The following is a 20,169-nucleotide window of genomic DNA, read 5'->3' as shown; positions in this document are numbered from 1 at the left end:
TGGAATTTTGTCCTTCATTGCTAGAGGGATGGAGTTTAAGACTAGGGAGGTTATGCTGCAATTGTATAAGGTGTTAGTGAGGCCACACCTGGAGTATTGTGTTCAGTTTTGGTCTCCTTACCTGAGAAAGGACGTACTGGCACTGGAGGGTGTGCAGAGGAGATTCACTAGGTTAATCCCAGAGCTGAAGGGGTTGGATTACGAGGAGAGGTTGAGTAGACTGGGACTGTACTCGTTGGAATTTAGAAGGATGAGGGGGGATCTTATAGAAACGTATAAAATTATGAAGGGAATAGATAGGATAGATGCGGGCAGGTTGTTTCCACTGGCAGGTGAAAGCAGAACTAGGGGGCATAGCCTCAAAATAAGGGGAAGTAGATTTAGGACTGAGTTTAGGAGGAACTTCTTCACCCAAAAGGTTGTGAATCTATGGAATTCCTTGCCCAGTGAAGCAGTTGAGGCTCCTTCATTAAATGTTTTTAAGATAAAGATAGATAGTTTTTTGAAGAATAAAGGGATTAAGGGTTATGGTGTTCGGGCCGGAAAGTGGAGCTGAGTCCACAAAAGATCAGCCATGATCTCATTGAATGGTGGAGCAGGCTCGAGGGGCCAGATGGCCTACTCCTGCTCCTAGTTCTTATGTTCTTATGAATGGTAAATGTGGCTGATGTGCACAAACCGATGCATTAGCTTCTCAAGTTTACCATTTCTGTTTGGGGCAAGTACAATTCTGAGCCCTATTATTTGATTCTCAATGACTATGAGACTGGGATGACATGTGTGGGTTATCGACCAAATATTATAAATTTAAAATTACGCTGGATTTGGGAATTGATTTTAAAATTCCCTTGTTTTTATTAAGATTTCAAGTGATGTACAGAATGATTATTCAGATGACTGCTCCCAATATTTCTTCCCTTCTATTGCAGGTAATGGACAGTGCCATGCCGCTGATTGGCGAATATATTGAGGAGGACAGGCAATTAATAACAGACCTGGTCATCGGGAAAATGAACCAGCTTCTGTCAGAGAATCCTGCAGCATCCCAACAAAGAATCGGAATGACATTGAGCCAGGTCAGCAAGAAACAAGAATTCCAGGTTTCCCTCCTGTGATGGTGTGGATCCTTGGCTGGTTGTGACTCCACAGAAGATTCTGGGTGCTTTCTGATAGAATCACAGAGGAGACCATTCAACCCTTTGTGCCAATGCAAGAATAATTTGCCTAGTCCCATTTTTCTGCCTTTTCCCCACAACAGAATACCACAGTGCAGAAAAGGCTCTTCGACCCATAACCCTGCAATTATTTTCTCCACACGTGCTTATCCAGTTCCTTTCTGAAACCATGTTGAATTTGTCTTCCCAGCAATCAATACTTTCCAAATTCTAACCACTCTCAGTGCATCAAAATGTTTTTCCTCAAGTTGTCAGTGGCTCACTTTAAATTATCAGCCCCTCAACCAATGCACCAGCTTCTCTCTCTCAACCCGACTCATTCTTTTGAACATCTGAATCTTTTTCGAAGGGAAGCAACCCCAGTTTATCCAACCTCTCCATTAAAACTAAAACCATTTCACAAAGCATTCCTGCACCCTCTCTAAAGCCTCTACATCTTTCCTGAGGTGTAGTGTCCACATTGGGCACAATACTTTAGTTTAAGCCGAATCAAATGTTACTATCCCCGTAGAGACGATAACTTTAAAATATAAATTTGAATTTTCAGTAGCCAAGTTTGCACAACCTGATTTCAAGTTTTAATTTTTTTTATAGAATCCCTGCAGTGCAGAAAGAGACCATTCAGCTCATCGAGTCTGCACCGACCCTACTGAGGCCCAAACCCCCTCCTTATTCCCATAACATCACCTAACCGTTGGACACTAAGGAGTAATGGCCAATCCACCTAACCTGCCATCTTTGGACTGTGGGAGGAAACCGGAGCACCCGGAGGAAACCCACGCAGTCACGGGGAGAACGTGTAGGCTCCGCACAGGTACCCAAGGCCGGAATTGAACCTGGGTCCCTGGATCCGCGAGGCAGCAGTGCTAACCACTGTGCCACCATTTCACCCCGCTTACTGAAACAAACTAAACACAACATTAACTAAACACTATTTTCCAGGAAATTTCAACTCTAAACCACAGAAAGAGTCCTGGCTAACGCTTTAATGAGACTCAATCTTTCTCAATGGTTATACTTTCCTCTCTCCCTGAAGTAGAAACTCTATTCAGGGCAGCACGGTGACGCAGTGGTTAGCACTGCTGCTTCACGGCGCCGAGGTCCCAGGTTCGATCCCGGCTCTGGGTCACTGTCCGTGTGGAGTTTGCCCATTCTCCCCGTGTTTGCGTGGGTTTCGCCCCCACAACCCAAAGATGGGGTGGAGAGCGGACCTGGGTAGGGTGCTCTTTCAGACAGTCGATGCAGAATCGATGAGCCGAATGAACTCCTTCTTCAATGTAGGAATTCTGTGGAATTCTATTCTGTTCTCCTAAAACCTGTCCAGCTAGGATAACCTCCAATCTCTGACTGACTTTTATGGTGAGAGTTATCCTGGAGATTACTCCCTCTAGCCAAAACTAGGCTAATCGTTCAGTCTTGTTTAATTCTGCATAAACACAACTCAAGCTCCCATCCACATTCTTGCATGATGAAGCACAGAGACTTGCTGCCTCTATCTCTCAGCTCTGTCTACCCCTTAGATTCTGGCAGACTGAACTGAACCTGTGACATTCAGTGGTATTCTAAGAATACACCCTGTAAACCGATCCGACAATTGCTTCCTATGGACTCTTCTCCTCTCAAAAGCCCACCTCCTTTACAATGTGAATCACATGGGCCTTGTAACTGGGTAGAAATTCCAGCTTGCAATCCTGTATGATGTTCTATTGGACCATCACTCTGTCCTTGCTGACTGCAATGGCTCCTGGTTCCTTAAGTTGCAAATTTAAACAGTTTTGTTTGTATTGATATTTCCATGACATCACCATCCCTCTGTCTCTGCAATCTTAACCAGCTTTAATAATAATAATCACTTATTGTCACAAGTAGGCTTCAATGAAGTTACTGTGAAAAGCCCCCAGTCGCCACATTCCGGCGCCTGTTCGGGGCGGCTGGTACGGGAATTGAACCCGCGCTGCTGGCTGTGTTCTGCATTATAAGCCAGCGATTTAACCCACTGTGCTAAACCAGCCACATCTGGAGCCCCATCGGTTCTTGATCTCTGCACCCATTTCTCTTCCATCTCTTTCATAGAAACATAGAATCCCTACAGTGCAGAGGAGGCCATTCAGCCCATCGAGTCTGCACCCACCCTCTGAAGGAGCACCCTATCTCGGGTCAGGCCCCCACCCTATCCCCGTAGCCCAGCAACCCCACATAATCTTTTGGATCTAAGGGGCAATTTATCATGGTCAATCCACCTAATCTCCAAATCTTTGGACTGTGGGAGGAAACCGGAGCACCCGGAGGAAACCCAGGCAGACCCGGGGAGAACGTGTAGACTCCGCACAGTCACATGAGGCCAGAATCGAATCCGGCCGTTGTGAGCCAGCAGTGCTAACCACTGTGCCACAATGCTGCCTCTAATCTTTCAAATACTTTCTTATGTTAATGACAAAATGTTGATTCAAGATGATGTTGTATCTTTGCTGATCGCAAAGACAATCGTTCCCTCCAGCTAAATATCAGATCAAAACTTGCAATAACTGCAAGCTTCCTGGCAATAATATTGTAAATTTATGTTTGCAAATATATATTTCATTTCAATTCTCTGGTTTACTGGGAGGAAACAAACAGCATTACCAGGGTGTCCAGGTGACACTGCCAGCTGGCATGGGTGCTGCCAGGGTGCCAAGCTGGCATTTTTTGGCAGGGAGCAATCAGGCTAGTGTAAAGGGGCATCACGGTAGCCTTGTGGATAGCACAATTGCTTCACAGCTCCAGGGTCCCAGGTTCGATTCGGGCTTGGGTCACTGTCTGTGCGGAGTCTGCACATCCTCCCCGTGTCTGCGTGGGTTTCCTCCGGGTGCTCCGGTTTCCTCCCACAGTCCAAAGATGTGCAGGTTAGGTGGATTGGCCATGATAAATTGCCCTTAGTGTCCAAAATTGCCCTTAGTGTTGGGTGGGGTTACTGGGTTATGGGGATAGGGTGGCGGTGTTGACCTTGGGTAGGGTGCTCTTTCCAAGAGCCGGTGCAGACTCGATGGGCCGAATGGCCTCCTTCTGCACTGTAAATTCTATAAAAGTCTATGATAAAATGAATCACCTCACACTTTTCTGCATTAAACTCCATTTGCCAACTCTCAGCCCAGCGCTGCAGCTTATCTATGTCCCTCTGTAACTTGTAACATCCTTCTGCACTGTCCACAACTCCACCGACTTGTGTCATCTGCAAATTTACTCACCCATCCTTCTACGCCCTCCTCCAGGTCATTTATAAAAATGACAAACAGCAGTGGCCCCAAAACAGATCCTTGTGGTACACCACTAGTAACTGGACTCCAGTCTGAATACTTCCCATCAACCACCGCCCTTTGTCTTCTTCCAGCTAGCCAATTTCTGATCCAAACTGCTAAATCACCCTGAATCTCATGCCTCCGTATTTTCTGCAGTAGTCTACCGTGAGGAACCTTATTAAATGCTTTATGAAATCCATATACACCACATCAACTGCTTTACCCTCATCCACCTGTTTGGTCACCTTCTCAAAGAACTCAATAAGGTTTGTGAGGCACGACCTACCCTTCACAAAACCGTGTTGACTATCTCTAATCAAATTATTCCTTTCCAGATGATTATACATCCTATCTCTTATAAACCTTTCCAAGATTTTGCCCACAACAGAAGTAAGGCTCACTGGTCGAGAGTTACCGGGGTTGTCTCTATTCCCCTTCTTGAACAAGGGGACAACGTTTGCTATCCTCCAGTCTTCTGGCACTATTCCTGTAGACAAAGACGACTTGAAGATCAAAGCCAAAGGCTCAGCAATCTCCTCCCTAGCTTCCCAGAGAATCCTAGGATAAATCCCATCCGGCCCAGGGGACTTATCTATTTTCACACTTTCCAGAATTGCTAACACCTCCTCCTTATGAACCTCAAGCCCTTATAGTCTAGTAGCCTGAATCTCAGTATTCTCTTTTGACAATATTGTCTTTTTCCTGTGTGAATACTGACGAAAAATATTCATTTAGCACCTCTCCTATCTCCTCGGACTCCAAGCACAACTTCCCACTACTGTCCTTGACTGGCCCTACTCTTACACTAGTCATTCTTTTATTCCTGACATATCTATAGAAAGTTTTGGGTTATCCTTGATCCTACCTGCCAAAGACTTCTCATAGATTATCATAGAATTTATCAGAGAATTAACAGTGCAGAAGGAGGCCACCCGACCCATCGAGTCTGCACCGGCTCTTGGAAAGAGCACCCTACCCAAGGTCAACACCTCCACCCTATCCCCACAACCCAGCAACCCCACCCAACACTAAGGGCAATTTTGGCCACTAAGGGCAATTTATCACAGCCAATCCACCTAACCTGCACATCTTTGGACTGTGGGAGGAAACCGGAGCACCCGGAGGAAACACGGGGAGGATGTGCAGACTCCGCACAGACAGTGACCCAAGCCGGAATCGAACCAGGGACCCTGGAGCTGTGAAGCAATTGTGCTATCCACAATGCTACCGTGCTGCCCCCTGGCTCTTCTTAGCTGTCTCTATAGGTCCTTCCTAGCGAACTTGTAACTCTCGAGCGCCCTAACTGAATGAAAAATGAAAACCACTTATTGTCACAAGTAGGCTTCAAATGAAGTTACTGTGAAAAGCCCCTAGTCACCACATTCCGGCGCCTGTTCAGGGAGGCTGGTACGGGAACCTTCATGTCTCATCTTTACATAAGCCTCCTTCTTCCTCTTGACAAGTGTTTCGACTGCCTTAGTAAACCATGGTTCCCTTGCTCGACCACTTCCTCCCTGCCTGACAGGTACATACTTATCAAGGACTCACAGTAGCTGTTCCTTGAACAAGCTCCAAATTTCCATTGTGCCCATCCCCTGCAGTTTTCCTCTCCATCCGATGCATCCTAAGTCTTGCCTTATCGCATCATAATTGCCTTTCCCCCAGATATAACTCTTGCCCTGCGGTATATACCTATCCCTTTCCATCACTAAAGTAAACTTAATCGAATTGTGGACACTATCACCAGACTGACCGGGAAACAGACAGACCGGGAAACAGACAGACCGGGATAGACCGGGAAGCAGACAGACCGGGAAACAGACAGACCGGGAAACAGACAGACCAGGAAAGACCGGGAAACAGACAGTCCGGGAAACAGACAGACCGGGATAGACCGGGAAACAGACAGACCGGGAAACAGACAGACCGGGAAACAGACAGACCGGGAAGCAGACAGACCGGGATAGACCGGGAAGCAGACAGACCGGGAAACAGACAGACCGGGATAGACTGGGAAGCAGACAGACAGTTTATTCCCTAAACCAATATTTTCCTGATTCCATCGCGAATTAGAAAATTGCATTTTCCAAAATAAACCAGTGGTAACGTGACTCTGTCCCCAGAACGATTACTAAAATGGATCATCTATTCCTTACATTCACGTGAATTTTGGCTTCATTTTCTCCTTCCAATAGTTTGGACTGAATCTCCCTCCGGTACGTTGGGGTTTGTCGAGCTGACCATAATCTCCAGGGAATGTTGAATTGTACGAATGAGTTAAATCTTTGCCCAGCTCCTGCACTCTCGCTATTTTCACTGTAATCTCTTATATCAACAGGTGCCGCCTCAGTCAACAAAACCACAGGTGCAACCCCCACCAGGAGCCTCTTCCCAGTGGGTCCAACCAGCCCAACCTCGCCCACCACCTCCAGGTGTGTAATTGTTACCTGTACATGGGGCATTGGACCAGTCATAAGGCAATTCAGTATTCCCTCTACATGGATATACCTTTCATTGATATTTGTGCAAAAGGTGAAGCCATTGATGGAACAAACACCTCAACCATTTCAGTTTGAGTGAGATTGTCCTCAACCCTGACAAAATAGTCATTATTTCCGGTGGGATTATCTGTAAATGTAATCAGTTACCCCCTCCATTCAGAGCATGGGTTTCAAGTGAATATCTGCTCCTTTTAAAATGAATTGGGATTAAGCTAACTAACAGGTTTGAGAGAACCAAGTGTAACATTTCAGAAACCTGTGTAACCTGGGGCGGGATTCTCCGCAAACTGGCGCGATGTCCGCTACCCGGCGCCAAAAACGGCGCGGATCACTCCGGCGTCGGGCCGCCCCAAACGTGCGGAGGTCTCCGCACCTTTAGGGGCCAAGCCCTCACCTTGAGCGACTAGGCCCGCGCCAGAGTGGTTTCCGCTCCGCCGGCTGGCGGGAAAGACCTTTGGCGCTACGCCAGCCGGCGCCAAAAGGTCTTCGCCGGGCGACGCATGCGTGGGATCGTCAGCGGCCGCTCACGGCATCCCCGCGCATGCGCTGGGAGGGGGTCTCTTCCACCTCCGCCATAGTGAAGACCATGGCGAAGGCGGAAGAAAAAGAGTGCCCCCAAGGCACAGGCCCGTCTGTGGATATGTGGGCCCCGATCACGGGCCAGGCCACCGTGGGGGCACCCCTGGGGCCAGATCGCCCCGCGCCCCCCCCCCCCCCCAGGACCCCAGAGCCCGCCGTTCAAAAGGAAGTTTAATCCACGCCGGCTGGCGATGGTTGACAGCGGCGGGACTTCGGCCCATTGCGGGCCGGAGAATCGCCGGGGGTGGGCCCGCCGACCGGCGCGGCGCGATTCCCACCCCCGCCAAATCTCTGGTGGCGGAGAATTCGGGACACAGCGGGGGCAGAATTCACGCCAGCCCCCGGCGATTCTCCGACCCGATAGGGGGTCGGAGAATCGCGCCCCTGGTTTTAATAACTTTTTAATGTGCATCTTATATCTAGAAAATTGTCAATTTTTTTTTAAAACACACGTGTGTAACTCAATCCAGAATTCATTCCATGGAAAAATAATGTGACCAGGAATTTACAGTGCTGTGAAAAACATTAGTGACATCAATGGCACATTAGTGATACGTCAGTGACATATTAGTGAAATGTCAGTGACACATTTAGGGCAGCACGGTAGCATGGTGGTTAGCACAGTTGCTTCACAGCTCTAGGGTCCCAGGTTCGATTCCGGCTTGGGTCACTGTCTGTGCGGAGTCTGCACATTCTCCCCGTGGCTGCGTGGGTTTCCTCCGGGTGCTCCGGTTTCCTCCCACAGTCCAAAGATGTGGGGGTTAGGTGGATTGGCCATGATGAATTGCCCTTAGTGTCCAAAATTGCCCTTAGTGTTGGGTGGGGTTGCTGGGTTATGGGGATAGGGTGGAGGTGTGGACCTTGGGTAGGGTGCTCTTTCCAAGAGCTGGTGCAGACTCGATGGGCCGAATGGCCTCCATCTGCACTGTAAATTCTATGTCATCAGTGACATGCCAGTGACATATTAATGACACAACAATGACATGTCAGTGACACGGACTCGCCAGTGACACATTAGTGCCATGTCAGTGACATATCAGTGACACGTCATTGACACAGCCGTCACATGTCAGTGACACGTCAGTGACACGTCAGTGACATATTTGTAACACATCAGTGACATGTAAATGACAATACCGCTCTCTCATCCTTTGAACTGGGGTTTGTTCTGAAGAATGTGCAAAAAAGGCAGGACCTGGATTTTCACTTTGGGGTGGAAAACAGGAGGCATTATTGTTTCTGGGTCCCAACCACACCCCAGGGGGAGCAGTAACTGGTTGGGGTGGGGGGTAATCCCTCTACTTTGGACGAGCAGTCTAAAAGGGAGGGTCTGCAGGAAAATATCAGTGTGCCTCCATTACTGTCTCTTAAAGCTTTTCATGAGCTAATTTGGTGTCCCACCTTGAGGGTCAGACAGTCTTCTTACCCCCGAACCTGCCTCTGCTGGAACTCCAGCTGGTGTCTGCATATCTATCGACCCTTTCCAACTCCATTCCCAACTTTGGCAGAGCCTAAAGCTCTTGCCCTGGTGTTTGGGGGTGACCATTCAAACAGTTTCTGTCATGCGATTGATATAAAAAGCATAGACAGGATTCAGCTGCAGCGATGCATACTAATTTCAAGGAGTGACTGGAACACGGAAAAATGCACAAGGGCTTATGTCTTGCTTGTAGAGCTGAATATTTTGCAGCATTATCAAAGTTCTGCTCTGCACAGTTTTTTATATTCAAACCTAAATTTGCAATGATTTCCAAAACAGTTGTCTCCAGGTACTCTTGTGTGTGGGTTTGTAGCTGGACAAAACAGAGAAATCTTCATGATCACCAATATCTCTTCCAACATTCCTCCAGTTAGAATCCCCATCGACAAAAGCCTGTTTCCCTTTACTCGTGTCAGGAAATAATTTGCAAACCTAACAGCTGACTGCCTTAGAGATTTCTGAAAAGAATCAACCAATTTCTAATTTTCATCATCCCATTTCTCTGGGACTAATGAAGATTTCTAACCTTCTTTCAGCCTCCAACCTCAAATTCTTCTCTCAAATTTTTTCTATTACCTGTTTTCTGGCCTATTTATTACAAAATATTCAATCTGATCCATAAGGCAATGTCTTCAGGGTAGGTGTCTTCCTTCACTTCAGCATCAGAAGAACAATGAGCTTGAGCAGTATCGTGTAGTTCGGTCCCGTTTCAGAGCCCACATCTTGTTCATGTTGTTCGGGAGATGCATTGTCTCTGGAAGTTGGCAGGTTGAAATCACCCGAACATTTGTGGATGTTGTTATTGAGGATGAATGTGCAGTTTGGGCACTGCTCGATACTTCAAACCTTTCAAAGTAAAATGCCAGACTGTCTTTTTGCCCAGCTTCACCCTCTTGCCCCCCAACTTCCTGCGTTTTTCACTTCCAGATTCACAGTGATTGAACCATCTTGATTTCAATGAATATTAATTTTTAGAAAGATCAGGTTTCTTTTCCCTCCTCAGCCCTGGCCTGGGGGTCCCTTCGACGGCCTAATCTGGCAGACGTGCTGTTGGCTCAATGCTGGTCTGGCTGCTGCTGGTGGCCACCTGACCTGGTCCTTGCTCTCGCCAGTCTGGTTGTTGTCCAGCCCTCATTCTCAGCTCTGGCCTCTGGCTCCCTGAAAACCACAATGTCAGCGCTTGCCTAGTCCTCACAGCTGCCGACTGACTACCTCTCGTTCGGGTGGCTGGGCCTCAGGCCTCAATCACATGTGCTCTTGGCTGGGTGCTGGCTCTCTCTGCCTGGCCTCTGTTTTTGGTTGGCTGCTCTCCTGCCTTCTTCAGCCGTGGCCTGGAGGCCAAGAGTCTCCCCACTGCTCCCCTCGACGGCCGTTGGCCAGGACCACCTCCACCTCGCTGAAGCTTTGCAGGCTTGCACCCCGATGTCAGGTTAGCGACCTCACTTTCACCTCAGGCAGCCGGGATGAATGTCAGAAACATCACACCAGGCACTCTGATCTGCCTGAACTGCTCAAAGTCTCCACCTCTCAACGTCTGGCACACTGTTTCCCTGCTCGGAAGGGGAGTCCACCAATCAGAGCCCGTATTGTTCTGTATAGGGGCTGGTTTAGCACAGTGGGCTAAACAGCTGGCTTGCAACGCAGAACAAGGCCAGCAGCCTGGGTTCAATTCCCGTACCGGCCTCCCCGAACAGGCGCCGGAATGTGGCGACTAGGGGCTTTTCACAGTAACTTCATTGAAGCCTACTCGTGACAATAGCGATTAGTAAGCAAATTCAGAGCTACCAGGCTCCGATTAGTGCTCCCACTCCACAGCCCCCTCAGCACGGACGGACAGACGGACCGCACGCACGCACACCAACATTTTCTTTACACAAGGAAACCTTGGAATGTATGGAATGGAAAGGCATGCGTCTTTCAAAAGGCAGGACTGACAGTTTACCCCATTTTAGTAGAAGTTAAAAGCTAAAATGAGACTTGGTGCATCGCTGCAATACTTTCCCCTCTTTACAATCAGAAAATTGGGTTGGAAAAAACTGACAATTCCCACAACCATAAGGAGATTGTCTGTATTACAAACTGTCTTCCGATCATCGACAGCTGATGGTGTTTGTAGTTCAATGACATCAGCTCTAATGAACTGGAGGCAGCATCTGATATGGTGAAGTATGTGCGCGGGGCTGTGAATCGCAGGTCCTGAATGGGGTGGTCTTATCTGTCTGTGGACCTGGACTTGTTCCCCTCCTCACCCTGATTGAGGAGAGTGAGTAGAAATGTCAAAATATTTATTTTTATTCATTCAATGAATATGGGCTTGGCTAGCTAGACCAGCGTTTATTGCCCATCCCTAGTTGCCCTTCAGAAAGGTGATGGTGAGCTGCCTTCTTGAACCGCTGTAGTCCCTGAGGTGTAAGTGTACCCAGTGTGCTGTTAGGGAGGGAGGTCCAGGATTTTCCCCAGCGACAGTGAAGGAACGGCGATATATTTCCAAGTCGGGATGGTGAGTGACTTGGAGGGGAACCTCCAGGTGTTGGGGTTCCCAGGTATCTGCTGCTCTTGTCCTTCTAGATGGTAGTGGTCGTGGGTTTGGAAGGTACTGCCTAAGGAACCTTGGTGAGTTACTGCAGTGCTTCTTGTTGATGGTCCATTCGGCTGCCACTGTTTGCCGGTGATAGAGGGTTTGAATGTTTGTGGAAGGGGGAGCAATCAAGCGGGGCTGCTTTGTCTTGTCTGCAGCACTTTTGTTTGTTAGAACTTTGAGTGCAGCAGGAAAGAAATCAGACCCAGAAAAAGTCATGGAGCAGAAATACTCTTCTGCAGGACTGGAACCTTTTACAGCAACTGTAATTAACGCAGGTTCCAAAATCAAAATAAATGTTGATTCTTTGGTGAGAGAAAGAAAAGTTGAGCATCAATTTTTGTTGTAGGAACCCGGCTTAAAAATGTTAACTTTGGTCAACAGCAGTGGATCATTCTCACACCCACTTTATATGAGAGAGGTGAGTGGGAACATGGCGACCTGAAGAATGAGTTTGAGATACAATTAGTATTATGCTGAAATGGCTGCAGATTCCCCTTTCCCTCTCACTTTCTGCCATCACTAAAATTGCTGAATATTGCAAATCAGCGGAATTTTAGGAGTCAGCCTCAATATCAGCAGCAAAACAGCACAAAATCAGAGCAGTTGCCAATAGTGCTGCTAACTGCTGAACATGAAAGGAAACTGCCTACTGGAGTTTCAGAGTGGTGGAGGTCCTGGAACCTACCAAGCCACAGTCTGTGCCACACAAAAAAAACATCCCCCCCCAACCAAAAAAAAGCCTCATTCTATTTTTGCTAAAAGGATGTTACAGGAAGTGGAGGCAGCTTGTGATATGATCGGGTATGTGTGAGGGGCTGTGAATACCAGGTCCTGAAAGGGGTGGTCTTCTCTGACTGTGGACCTGAACTTGTTCTCCCCACCCTGATGAAGGAGAGTGAGTACAAATGTCAAAAGATTTATTAATTTAGGGGATGTGAGTGTCGCTGGTCAGACCAGCATTTATTGCCCATCCCTAGTTGCCCTTCAGAAGGTGGTGAGCGAGCTGCCTTCTTGAACCGCTGCAGCCCAGGTGCTGTTAGGGGCCGATGTCGTGCTCAGTGTCTCACATAACAAAAACAAAATCAGCTGATTTAGTGACTTTGGTTCAATTCATCTGATTGATTTTTTTTTAATTTAGTCACCTTGCACATTGAACGAATCACACAAAGACTAAAATTGTCCTGAATCCTGCGTGTTCAGAAATCCTGCATGTCATTTGTAGTCTGCGGAATGTCGCAGCACTTGCCTTAACTCCAGGGGAACCCTGGTTCTCACCTACTTATTATTGACTGGTTCAGTAATGACGAACACTGCCTGACAAATTGTTGCTTCTTCTTTTGCCTTCGAAAAGTCTTCAAGCAAAGAGTTTCAAAATGCCTGTGGCTGCTTCATTCCAAACCACAGGAAACTTGGGGATTACTTTGGAGGAAGTACTGAAAAAGAGATCAGAAAAAAGAGAAATCAGACTTCATTAAATTTGCATTCTTTTTCTTAAATGCAGGAAGTCCGCGACAACCCCAAAGCCCTCAGATTCAGCGTTCCAACACTGTGCCCCACCAACGACCTTCTCCACCAGGTCAGCAGCCCCAGAGCCCCCAGTCCAACACAAATCAGGAGAAATCTCCAGGTTCAGCTTCTCCAAAACAGATCAAATCTGCCGGCACCTCTCCTAACCAGTCATACAAACCTGGCGCTTTCTCTGCACAGCCGTCTCGACCCCCTGCTCAGGGGGTCCTTTCACAACCAAGATCTGGGGTAGCAACACAACAGAATGCAACACCACAGCCGCTGCTCAAGTAAGTAATCGAAAGGCCGAGTTTTAAAAATGTATATTTAAAATATCAGAAACAGTAATTTCCTCCCAATCATCCCACCCCACATTGTTTCCCAGCCAAGCTAAAGGGCCTCCTTACAGTTCTCTGTCGATCCAACTGTCTAAAATGCAACTACAAATTATACAAGAACAGTTGAGGGTAACCTATCCAACATGCCTCTGCTTGCACTGTGATCCCTGTTGAGACGAGGGAGTCGGCATCATGTCCGGTTGCTGTGTGACAGGTTACATCAGTGCAGCATCACACTGACACCCACTACCAGAAACTACAGCTGGCATTAGCATTAGCAAGCTGAGACAACACCAGACACGAACCTTCCAAAATAATTACTCCTATTGTCTGTTAGAGTGAGATCATTGCTTTTTCCAGTCACATCCAATGTTAATATAGCGAAAAGTGAAATATTCAGGAGTTTAACAGTATAATATTAAAGATCAGGCATATTACACCACAGAATTTTTACCACCTTTGTACACTGATTTTATTCTCTAAAACATGCTGGAAATATTTAATGTCCATAGTAGGCATCTTCCTCCTACAATTGATTAAAAAAAATAAAAAAATTTAGAGTACCCAATTATTTTTGTTGCAACTAAGGGGCAATTTAGCGTGGTCAATCCACCTACCCTGAACATCTTTGGGCTGTGGGGGTGAGACCCACGCAGACACGGGGCGAATGTGCAAACTCCACACGGACAGTGACCCGGGGCCGGGATTGAACCCCAGTCCTCGGAGCCATGAGGCAGCAGTGCTAACCACCTTCCTCCTACAATTATGAACACTATATGTACTGGCATCATACGTGGCATCAGCTCTCACAAGTAAGCTTAAAGAACAATTAACTCACTCTATTGTGAACATCCTACAATAAAGATAAAAAGATTTGTCCACCATTGAATTCATTCAATTGAATCTGTTAATTAATGAAGCTGTAACTAAAATATAAAAATTCAGAATGAGGGACAGTATGCATTGTCTATACGTAGTTCAAAATTAACAGGCAGGTCTGCCAAACTCCTGTCTGAATTCCTTGTATGTGATGCAAAGTTTTGCAATGGGAGTGTTATTTTATAAAATCGATTCTTAAAGACTTCATTGGCAGGATTCTCCGTCTCACCAGCAGCACACTCACGGCGGGGGGGGGCACAATGGGGAACCCCATTGGCCGGCTGGTGGGACAGAGAATCCCGCTGCCTGTGCGGGGGCGCCACACCAGAAAACGTGTGCAGCGGGATGGAGAATCCCGCCCTCTGTCTCTCGGCTGGGTTGCAAAGATATCTGCTGTGGGGAGTGAAAATATCACAGTAGCACAGTCAACATGTGGTTCAGAGATCAGGGGTTAAGGTAAATTGTTAGGCCAGGTTCTAATGATCAAGCTAAACTTAATCCAGATGTGCTGAATGGTGACCCATTGGGTGGCTGAAATGAGAAGTGTTCGTCTTCCTAATACTTCCTAATACTAATCCCTCATCACTTTGATGAAGAGAAACATTTTCGCCAATAGTCCAAATTTATGATATTTCTGATGGAAACAATTGGGATTATTTAAGCCATTTCAAAATGAAAGCTGTTTTATTCAACAAGTGGATTAATAGATTTTGCTTTTGATTCTCTGACATAAACTAACAGAAACCTCTCCCCATTTCAGCAAATCACAATCATTGACAAACAGTTTCAGTGTGACCGAGCCCCCTCAGCGTACTGGAGCCAATGAAGATGAAGCGAAAGCAGAGACAATTCGGAACCTAAGGAAGTCCTTTGCCAGCCTCTTTTCCGATTAACCCTTCACAGTATTCTCCTTTGTGAGTTTATGAAGTAGATAAATTAAAATATGGAAATTCAGGCACCTGCTAAACTGTTCGCAAAGGGAATTAGAAAAGGAAATATCTGGACTGTGCAATGCAAATACTCTTACTTGGATCAATGGGCAGAGCATTTCACCTTCTGGATAACAAGCTGTAAAATGAGGTATTGTTTTCCAACTAGGCCAAGAGGCAAAATAAATCCTGCTGTGCCAGGTGTGTGCAGATGTTAAGTGTGTGTGATGTGAATAACTGTGCACTTTATCTCTCAGAGGAGCTTGTTGAGTGTTGTATGGAATGCTGTTGTTAATCAGAGAATCATCATTTATTTGGATTTTTAAAAACACGATATAAACTGGACAATTGCTTTTCCCCGATGACAGAACCAATAGATGCATCCATCCATTTAGGTCATTCCTATATTCTCATGCATTTCAATTTCATACATAGTTTTAAATTCATCCAGAATCACTTTTTATTCCCCTCCTGATTCCGTTCCAATTTGAATTGCAGATATTTTGCTGTTCTCATTCTACTTCTTAATAATTTTGCTGAAGGTAGAACTGACAGAAATAAGGGAAAGATTACTCTAATGGATCTATTGATTTTAGACCAGCACCGATCTCCAGGTCCTTCCATAATCAGTAAACAGGCAGGGAAGGAATTCCCCGATCTGGATTACGGATATGGGGATGATTAGGGATTACAGATATGGGGACGATTAGGGATTACGGATATGGGGACGATTAGGGATTACGGATATGGGGACGATTAGGATTATGGATATGGGGACGATTAGGGATTACGGATATGGGAACGAATAGGGATTACGGATATGGGGACGATTAGGGATTACGGATATGGGGACGATTAGGGATTACGGATATGCGGATGATTACCACCTCCCTATCTTTGTTTGTGTGACAGGCTCTACAAGTCAGGGTAGGAACGAATGCAATTGGCAATTCCACAAGAGTTGCATTCCATATTTAACTGCAGCTAGATGCTGCTACTGAGTTTATCACATCCAGTCACACCAGTCTGAAATAATTGCAATAACCACCGACATAAACTTTCAAAATGTTCTCCTTGTTTGTGCCCGTGTTTGAGGTCAAGGATAATCATGAGTTTACTTGCTTTGTCCAGAGGCAAACTATGAAGCTACTTGCAAATATAAGCTTCCAAGAAGATGATACAAGAGTTGGGAGTCTATTGTTATGAGGCAAGATGAAATACTGGGCCTGTTTCTACTGGCACGTGGCTAAGAGAAGATTTAGAGGTTTAAGATTATAATTTAATTGGAATCACCAATTTCAAATTGCCATGTCAAAAGTGAAGAGGGCATTGGAGAAATGTCTTTATGCAGAGAATTGTTAAACATGCAATGCGTTACCACGTGGAGTTGAGGCAGATCTATTGAATATTTGAGGGAAAATTGGATAAATATTTGAAGCCAAGGAGGATACAGGAATTCAGCAGAAATTTGATTAATAGGATTATTTTGGATTGTTCCATTAAAGACCCAGACAAAACATAATTACCCTCTTTTTGTGCAATAAAGCTTGGGCTTGTCAGGCTGGAAGGGAGGCACAGAGCTGATTTTGTGGAGATATACAAGTTAACTAAAGTTATGAAAACATTTAATGAGGAACTTTACTTTAAGCTGTGAGAGAACTGGGGAAATGGCTCAAACTAATAAACAGGTTATTATAGGATTGATGAAGACAATCTTGACACAAAAGGTGATTACATTCTGAACTAAACCTCCAAATATAATGGAAACTAAATTACTGGAATAATTAAGAAATAAGTAAATACTACAATGGATGATATGAGGACCAATCTAAATGAATGGATGTTGTTAAGATTCCAGACCAGACCCCAACACTTATCAGGACACCGAAGATCGGCAAACACTTTAAAAAATTTTTTAAAGCTGAGGAAAGAATAGTTCACCCAGGAGTGATGACTCTCACCAATATCTATCTTTTATATTAAAACAAACTTTATTCTTAACGCAGGATTAAACACATTATAACAGAAAATATCTTACAATGAACAGTTAAATAATTCTTAATAATAAAAAGTAAACACTAACATCTAACTGATACCTTCTCTATCTTCCAATCAAGCAAAGCCCATCACAGGTCAAAAGCCACTTATAAATAAAGTTAGCAAACACAGGGATACTTGCTGTACACTTGAATATAGATGTCTTGGAAAGAGTACTTGATGAGAGAAAGAGTTCCTGTCAGGAAACAGCCTGCAGATTCCTTGTATCTGTGTCAGACTACTGCTTAACCTGACAGCCTATGGCAAAAGCTGCTGCTCAGCTCCAAGCTCCCAGCAAAACTAAAAACTAAATTGTGTGCTACAAACCTGGCTCCTCCTATTAATTACACCATCGTTATCCCACTCAGATCCCCTGACCTCATACCCAAGTCTAAACACAATGTCTCAACTTATCTACTCGAAAGCAATCACAACAAATTCCATTAAGCCTCACTTTGTAATCATATTCATCCCAATCATGTATGATGATCTTACTTTTATGCCATCTTAACTGCACCTTCTGCAGCCACAGTGTCTGGAAACGTTGGCCTAAATTCTTTAATAATATTACTGCAACGTGTAATTTTTCAATGCCCGAGTTCAGAGATATAAAATACAATATATATACCAATTTCTTACATTCATCACACAGTAGATGGCTGAATTGGTTTCCTCCTGAACTATCTGGTGACAATTGGCTTGATTAAGCCTTGGGAAAAGCTATGTAGATAAGGTTCATATGTAGGTGGTTTTAAAAATACTTTTCATTATGTTTCAGTGGTCCACTTCGGAAGCAACATGTTTGCTTGGACAATGATACCGAGAATGAGAGAGCACTCAGGGTTAACAATGATTTATTTATTTTTAAATTTTAGAGTGCCCAATTATTTTTTCCAATTAAGGGGCAATTTAGCGTGGCCAATCAACCTACCCTGCACATCTTTGTGTTGTGGGGGTGAGACCCATGCAGACATGGGGAGAATGTGCAAACTCCACACAGACAGTGACCCGGGGCCAGGATCGAACCCGGGTCCTCAGTGACGTGAGGCAGCAGTGCTAACCACTGCATCACCGTGCCACCGTCAGAGTTAACAATGATGAGCAGATAAATAAGGGACGGTCCATACCATGGTCATGAATGCATTGGGTCTCACTGAGCAAGATAAATCACAGATGACCTATAACTTAAATTAGTTTTAAAAGACCCAAACCAGTAAATGCAACATTCAAAATCTTTAACCTTAAACCATCAGAAAAAGTATTTACAATAATGTTCTCATTGTGCTGGGCCAGACTGTACAAAGGTCTTATCTTGTCACATGGGTCCATTCTCTTTCTCCTTAATATATTGACATTAAATAGTTCAAACTTTTAAAGTTCTAACATAGGTTTAACCACAATAGTGGAGACATGCAGCCATAATATATTGGCTTTGTTTAATACAGAATCCAAGTTCCCAGAAAGGTATTGTGAAACACGTTCAAATAAATGGGATTCTCTTACTATTTGTCACTTCTATTTGTAGCATGCCTCACTGATCCCCCACAATGTCTGACTACCAGACGACCATCAGAGGTTGTTTTTTCTTGTTTTGCAAATAATGTACATAAAAAGGAAAGGTCCTTCCTCCAAATAAAGAGAAGACTGTCAATCATTTGGTGAACTCAAAGCTGCACGATTGTCTGACACTGTTTTATTGTTAATTTGATGCATTATTTTAAGATGTTTTTCCGCCATTTCACTCCCAAAACGACGTTTTAGCAGGCGTTAATATTCGGAGGTAAATGCTCGCTCAATGTGTAAGAGCAGATCATGCAAACGTGAGACATAACAAGAATTTTACTCAATTGTTATGCACCCCCCACCCAGTCACCCGAGGCCGGAATTGAACCGAGGCCCCTGGAGCTGTGAGGCACCAGTGCTAACCACTGTGCCAGGGTGGACAAGTTGGGTGACCGATGGCAGGAGTGGGGGGTGGTGTGGGGTGAAGGTTGGCGTCAGGTGTGATCTTCAGAAATATTTCCTACTAGAGTTGGCATCAATGTTGTCATTTTTCATATTATGTGGATTTTGTTTTATTTTTACATTGTCATTTCTTAAATTATCAACACTCCCCATTCGCTCCCCTCAAAACATCCAGACATGCTCCTGGGTCCTTCCTGCAGTGGCGTAACTGAGCTCACAGAGTGAAGCTGCAATTTTAACCTATCTGCTGATGGGAATGGGGATGATCACAACTGGTGTCAGGCTGCTGCGATTTCTTTCCTGTGTTAGTAAAGGGTGGCCACTGGAAACAGGCAGGAGCCAGAAGAATATTAAAATTGTACCATCACGATCTTTAATAAATGTGGAAATAGGTGCACATGTCCCAGGAATTCCAATTCAGGCCCAGTGGACTGCACAGTCTGCAAACTATTCAATTACTTACCCTTCATTAACCCACTGTGGATGGAATGGAGATGGAAGACTCTGATTTACATTTATCATGTGTTATATTGTCATATTTATACTATTATTTAGTGAAACTGTAGTTTAATTGTGACGAGGAAGAATGTTATACTTGGCCTATGTGTAGTTGTAATGTGTTGAGTTAAGAGTATACTTGTTTCTTTTAAAAATAAAGCGAATCTTTTGTGCTGTTCAGTTGTTCCCTAGCTGCAGAGAAAATAATGTATTTCTCTCAGAAGATCATGAATCTTTGGAACTCTCCCCGAGAGCGATGGGGCAGAGACAGTGAATATTTTTAAAACAGAGGTAAATGGATTCAAAGATTATTGGCTGCCGGTGGAATGTGGATCTTATTGAATGGGAGAACAATTGGCTCGAGGGGCCGAATGCCCTACCCCTGCTCCTAATTCTCATGTTTGCAATTTTCTCCCTCCTCCTCAG

At 45.1% G+C, this 20,169-nt stretch overlaps 1 protein-coding gene across 2 annotated transcripts in view; it reads left to right on the top strand.

Moving 5' to 3' along the window:
• The window catches only part of LOC140396596 (synapsin-3-like), a 749,989-nt gene extending 730,060 nt beyond the window's left edge, over positions 1-19,929 (top strand). For both annotated transcript variants that reach the window (XM_072485394.1, XM_072485395.1), the window contains exons 11-14: positions 930-1,076; positions 6,789-6,882; positions 13,093-13,387; positions 15,075-19,929. In XM_072485394.1, the coding sequence (XP_072341495.1) occupies positions 930-1,076; positions 6,789-6,882; positions 13,093-13,387; positions 15,075-15,207 (669 nt within the window). In that variant the 3' untranslated portion in view covers positions 15,208-19,929. The remainder of the gene's footprint in view (positions 1-929; positions 1,077-6,788; positions 6,883-13,092; positions 13,388-15,074) is intronic.
• Positions 19,930-20,169: the final 240 nt, after the last annotated feature.

This window comes from Scyliorhinus torazame, chromosome 19, assembly GCF_047496885.1.
Source record: "Scyliorhinus torazame isolate Kashiwa2021f chromosome 19, sScyTor2.1, whole genome shotgun sequence".
NCBI lineage: Eukaryota > Metazoa > Chordata > Chondrichthyes > Carcharhiniformes > Scyliorhinidae > Scyliorhinus > Scyliorhinus torazame.
The sequence above is the reverse complement of the archived record's forward strand: the minus strand, read 5'-3'. Positions and strand labels throughout refer to the sequence as shown.